The following is a 5,856-nucleotide window of genomic DNA, read 5'->3' on the forward strand; positions in this document are numbered from 1 at the left end:
ACACATTTCACCCTACACAATTGCTTATATTTTCCCCACTCATGGGATATTTTAAGAGGTCTTGTTAACAGGTTTTTCCTCGGAAATATTCGGATTGTCAAAAGCAAGAAGAACCAAAGAGGAATCATTTTCAATCCAAAGGCGGTGTAACTAAATCATTTCCATTTGGTACATTTGTCTTTTATAATAACTAAAAAAAATTATTTTTTTATTTTTATTATTGAAATAGTGAATATTGAATATCATGTATGAAAAATTGTAAATAATTAGAAATAATTTTCTCTAAAATATAATGGTCCACAAATAATTTTTTTATTCATAAAAATTATAATTTATTGATTTAAAAGGAAAATGTTTCAAAACACTTCAAATAATAGTCCACAAATAGTTTTTATGATTCATAAAAATTATAATTTATTCATTTGAAAAGAAAATGTTTCAAAACACTTCAAATAGCTTTTGATTTTGTTAAAAAAAAAAAAAAAGCTTTTGATGAAGAAATATGAATTTCTCAAAGAATATAGTAAAAAATAGTGAAACACAATCACTTTAACAAAGTTTTGGGAAGAAACCACTACCACACTCACTTTAAAGTTTTAAACATGGCTTTAATGTTTTATACTCCAAACTCACGATGACAAACTGCAACCGAACTCTAAAGTATCAAAATCTTCTTTTCCCGAGAACAGAGGGTTAATACCAAATAAACAAAAAACAAAGAAGGAGACGATTGATCAATCATTATGAACGAAGCGTTTTCAATAACCATTTCTTTCTCAAATTAGCAGGAAACGCCAAAAACATCCTTGCTCTTTTTTCGTCTTCCAAAAAATCAATTGCGTCTAATATCAGATCGTCATCCAAGTCCGGTATAGCCTGAAGCACGGTCATAACATTACCTACAGAAAAATTATCTTCTTTCTTTGTTTTCTTCGTTAACGATGTAACTGCAACTGCCATATTTTTTAAGGCAACTGACATGCCTTCATTGTAGTTGTTTCTTGCCTTCTTAGGCTCATTCAAAGTTGGAGGCAATTTGGTTTGATGTCTTTTTTTCTGACCAGAAACATTTTTTCCACCACATGGAAGCAATGGTTCCTTATCTGCTTTTTTCAGAGGCTGAGTTTTTCTAGTAGAGTTTCTTTCACCGCCTTCACCTCTGGCAGAGTTCTTTTCACCGCCTTCATTATCTGCACTAGGGAGAAGCCGAGATCCTTCGGTAAAATTATTTTCACCGCCTATAAACAATGCAGCATTCTGGAGAGGCTGAGTAATAGTATCTCTGGTAAAATTATTTTCACCACCTAGATTCAATGCAGCATTATGTAGAGGCTGAATAATGGTATCTCTGGTAAAATTATTTTCACTGCCTATGTGCAATGCTGCGTTTGGGACAGGCTGAATAATGGTATTTCTGGTAAAAGTATTTTCACCGCCTATATCAAATATTGTGTTGACAGACTGAGTATCTCTGGTAAAATTACTTTCACCACCTAGATGGAAATCTGCATTGAGAGGCTGAGTATATCTGGTAAAACTATTTTCACCACCTAGATTCAAAGCTGCATTAGGGTTAGGGAGAGGCTGATTATACCTGGTAAAACTATTTTCACCACGTAGATTGAAAGCTGCGTTAGGGTTAGGGAGAGGCTGAATATCTCTTGTAAAATTATTTTCACCATCAATATGTAATGCTGCATTAAGAAGAGGCTGAAAAATAGTGTCTTTAGTAAAGGTATTTTCGCCACCTACATGCAATGCTGAATTGGGGATAGAGAGAGGCTGAGCATCTTCGGTAAAATTATTTTCACCACCTATAAGCAATGATGCATTAGGGTCTGGGACAGAGTTCTTGCCATCAAAAGATTTGCTTTCAAGATTCGGCTTGCAACCCGCAGTAGCTTCGTCACGACATACAATGCACATGCCGGAATAAAAAGGCATGCTTTTAATTCTGTACAGTCGGAACTTGTGATTTTCCTGCAATTATGAGTAGGAGACTGAATTAGAAAATAGAAATAACCAAAATGAAGCAAAAACAGCCGAGAACACTTCATACCCTGATGCATTTTTGCCAAACTTTGTCGTCAGCCACAACCTTGTGTTCCCTCTTATCCCAACTGAAACCTTCTTTGCCAAGGAGGACATTTATAGAGTCGTAATGCCTCCTCAGGACAGTGAAACGGTTTTTCAACACAACCTTACCATAATGACATCCAAATCTATCGTTAAATGACTCTGCCATGTCTCCCCATGATTGCCTCGTGAACGTACGGCCAGCCTTGTTCCCTTTACGCACCTGGTCCAGCATAAGTTCAACAAAAACCCGGTCCATCATTGGAGACCAGTCGATTTTACTTTGACTGGGAGTAGGGGTAGTCTGTTTGTCCATTCCTTTACTGGTGCTAGTATGGTCATCCAGTTCTTTCGAAGCATTTTCTGAGTCAAAGTTAAAATCATTCAAACAAAACATTATGAAAGATGCCTACAGTATATGTACGAATTTGGCCAAGAAAGATAGCAAGGAATTTCACTCTATATAATAATGAGCCTGTTTGTTATAGATATTTTCAAAATAGATTCCCGTAGTGTTACATAATTTTGAGTAAAAAAAAAATAAAAAAGAATTTTTTTATAAAAGCTTCAAATGAAAATTTCGTTTGAACAGTTATTCTTAAAATGTTATTTTAGGTATTTGATCATTTCATTGAAACTTTTTTTGGATATCAAAATTTCGAAAAATTACTTAATTTTGAAGCTATTTCAAATAGATTTTCATAAAAATCATTTTTGAAATACAACTTTTTCAAAAAATTATGATTTTGACTATGTTTTGATCTTCAATAATGTGTGTTTATGTTATATGATGTCAAAATTAGTGTTTGGATTTAGAAAAAACGAATATAAAAAAACTTGTAATATTTTGAAAAACGGTTTTAGAAAATCTATTTTAAAAAATACACAGAAAAAATCCATTTTTTTAAAGCTGAAACAAACATGCCCAATATTTAATCAACAATTCATTTGTTTTTACCTTCATATTCAAAACCATCGTCAAAACATGAAAGGCTGTATCTCCCGTCAGCAACTGCATGGCCATAAATTATGCATAAATCATTATAACATGGAGCAACTTTTTTTCTGAAAACATGGGCATCGGGGTGGGCCTGCACGCACAAAAACATTTTAATAGTATTATAAAGGTTCATTAGTGCTTTTGAGATACTTAACAACAGTGTGTAGCACCTTAATATACTCGTCCCATGTTTTATCATTTGCTGTGATCATGTTTAGTGTCCCATCCCATTGGAATCCATTTTGACTAACCATCGCTTTTATCTCATAGTATTGCTTCTTGAATCGTTTGTAACGGTTCTTCAACACTTCTAGATCATACTTGAACCCAAATTTGTTGTTAAATTGTTCCGTCATATCTGTCCAGGCTAATCTAGTAAATGCTTTGCCAGTTTTGTTGCCTTTATGAACATGGGACAGCAAAAGTTCGAGAAAATATTGGTCTTGAGATGGAGTCCAATTAGCCCTCGAGTTGTCCAAATTAACAGAAAAATCATCTTCGATTTCGTTACCTGTAACTCAAATAAATTAGTATCTAAAGTAGAAAGCATGAAGATCTTGCCCTAATCTTCGTCCACTTATACCCAGAGAAACACACACATCAGGAAAAATCATCCAAAGGAAACACGCCAGATATAATATGAGTACTACATCGCAAGACCACTTGTACATCAAAATCTAACCTTGCGAAAATTGATCCATTGCTGATACAAATGTCAAACAAACTAGAATGAAAGCTTGTACTCAATGCATCCTTGAAGCCAACCTGACCATACAAAAATTCCAACTTAACAAAGAATATACAATGTACAATATTTCACACACACAATATGTTGCAAATATTATAGAAGTAATCTCCAGAGAGTTAAACGTTTCCATGCTACATCTCATTAATTTGTCTATTTAGTCTTTTAAGTTTAACTAAAAGGTAGAAGATATAGTATGTATATGTAACATCAAATTGCTTTTACACAATACATAGATAAAAAAATAGTTGCCTTGCCAATGAGGGGCTCAACTTCTTCAAGGTTAGAGCATATAACAAGCCTCAAGAATCAATTATATCAGGAATCACACCAAAGAATTTTATACTATAACATAACATAAGGGTCTGTTTACAAGGTTAAAGTTTTGTTTGGATAAAAAACAACTTAATTACTTATATGATAAACAATTATCATATAAGTACTTATGTATAAACTATTTCTCTATAGTCAAACTGTTTTCATATAAATTAGAAGTTACACTTGAGATGTTAGTTTAGTGGTTAGAGTTTAGCCTTATAATCTCAAAAGTACCTAACTCAAATCCTCTTGGGAACAATTGTAAACTGATCATTAATGCCTCTGAATAATACAAATTTTCTACTTCCACAATTTTTTTTAAAAATAAATATAAAGTATAAGTTGTTTTCATAAGCTACCTTGGAGATATTATGCAAAATAAGTTGTTTCCATAAACTCTCTTAAATGGCCTCACAAGTGACTACATAAGTAGATAAGATCAATTAAGGGCCTGTTTGGATTAGCTTATTTTTGAGCTTATGCAAACAGCTTATGCAATATAAATTATGTTTTATGCTATTTTATAAGTTCACACTATTGCAAATTGTATTTTGATAAGTTATTTGATCATAAACTGCCTTGACAAACTTATAATAATAATAATAATAATAATAATAATAATAATAATAATAATAATAATAATAATAATAATAATAAAAGTTGCATAAGCTGTTTGCATAAGCTCAAAAATAAGCTAATCCAAGCTAGCCCTAAGTTAATCCAAACAAGCCCTAAGCCAAATTATAACAATGCTTACTCCACATTGATTACTGGGAGCACACTATCACCATGACCATAACCCTGACTCAAGAATGATACTAATAGAAAAAAACCCCAATTTCACTTCATCCGTTAAAATTGAAAGTGTTTTCATGAATTAGGTTACAAAAAGATTGAATTTTTAGCAGCCAATCGAGGAATACGAGGAAAGGGGGTGATTCAGAAAAGCATCAATTTCAATCTCCGTAAACAATTTCGACATTGATGAATGAATGAATGGAAAAACGATTGAACCCTAATTCAGTGTTTGGATGCAGAGGAAAATAATAATTAAACAAAATGAAAAGAAAGAAAAGAGAGGTAATTGGTACTTACAAAGAAGGGAAAACAAACAGCGGCGAAGGATTATGAGACGTTCGAGAAATGAGAAGGAAGGAAGACAGAGGTTACGTTTTCTAAAACTCTTGTTTGGATACACAATCCTCACAACTCATGAATACAAATATTAATATATTAACCCGTTTTGTAATATATTAATATATCGAGATTATTTTATTTTTTAATACTACCTCCGTTTTTTTAAGTGTCGTTTTATATCGTTGTATATATATAAATGTATGATTTTAATTATTAATATTTTTAATTATTGAATATAAAAAATTAGTAAAATTTTATATTTTTAAAATATTTGTCAACATAAATTGAACAACATTTTATATGCTAATATTTATTTTTACATATTAATAAAAAAATTACGGTCAAAATAAATTATATGAATACAGGATTCTCATACGACACTTAAAACGGAACATAGGAAGTATTATTTATGTGTTTATTTTAAAATATTATTTGGAGAATTTGGTATAAAATTTTAAGATGAAATTGAGATAGTTTTAGCATAATATGAGTTTAAGGGTTTATGAATGTTACAGGATAGAACGAGATGGATAGTATATTTTTACTTCCGATTTTACACTATTACGGGATAAAAGTAAAA

The 5,856-nt window shown here is 31.6% G+C and overlaps 1 protein-coding gene across 1 annotated transcript; it reads right to left on the bottom strand.

Moving 5' to 3' along the window:
• Window positions 1-521: 521 nt before the first annotated feature.
• Window positions 522-5,389, bottom strand: LOC123922026. Its single transcript, XM_045974771.1, has 6 exons — window positions 5,235-5,389; window positions 3,759-3,841; window positions 3,247-3,587; window positions 3,035-3,167; window positions 2,060-2,439; window positions 522-1,980 (listed from the first exon to the last, which is right to left on the bottom strand). The coding sequence occupies exons 2-6, from the start codon at window positions 3,775-3,777 to the stop codon at window positions 742-744; spliced, it is 2,112 nt and encodes a 703-aa protein (XP_045830727.1). The 5' UTR covers window positions 3,778-3,841; window positions 5,235-5,389; the 3' UTR covers window positions 522-741.
• Between the last annotated feature and the right edge of the window lie 467 nt (window positions 5,390-5,856).

This window comes from Trifolium pratense, linkage group LG1, assembly GCF_020283565.1.
Source record: "Trifolium pratense cultivar HEN17-A07 linkage group LG1, ARS_RC_1.1, whole genome shotgun sequence".
Classification (NCBI taxonomy): domain Eukaryota; kingdom Viridiplantae; phylum Streptophyta; class Magnoliopsida; order Fabales; family Fabaceae; genus Trifolium; species Trifolium pratense.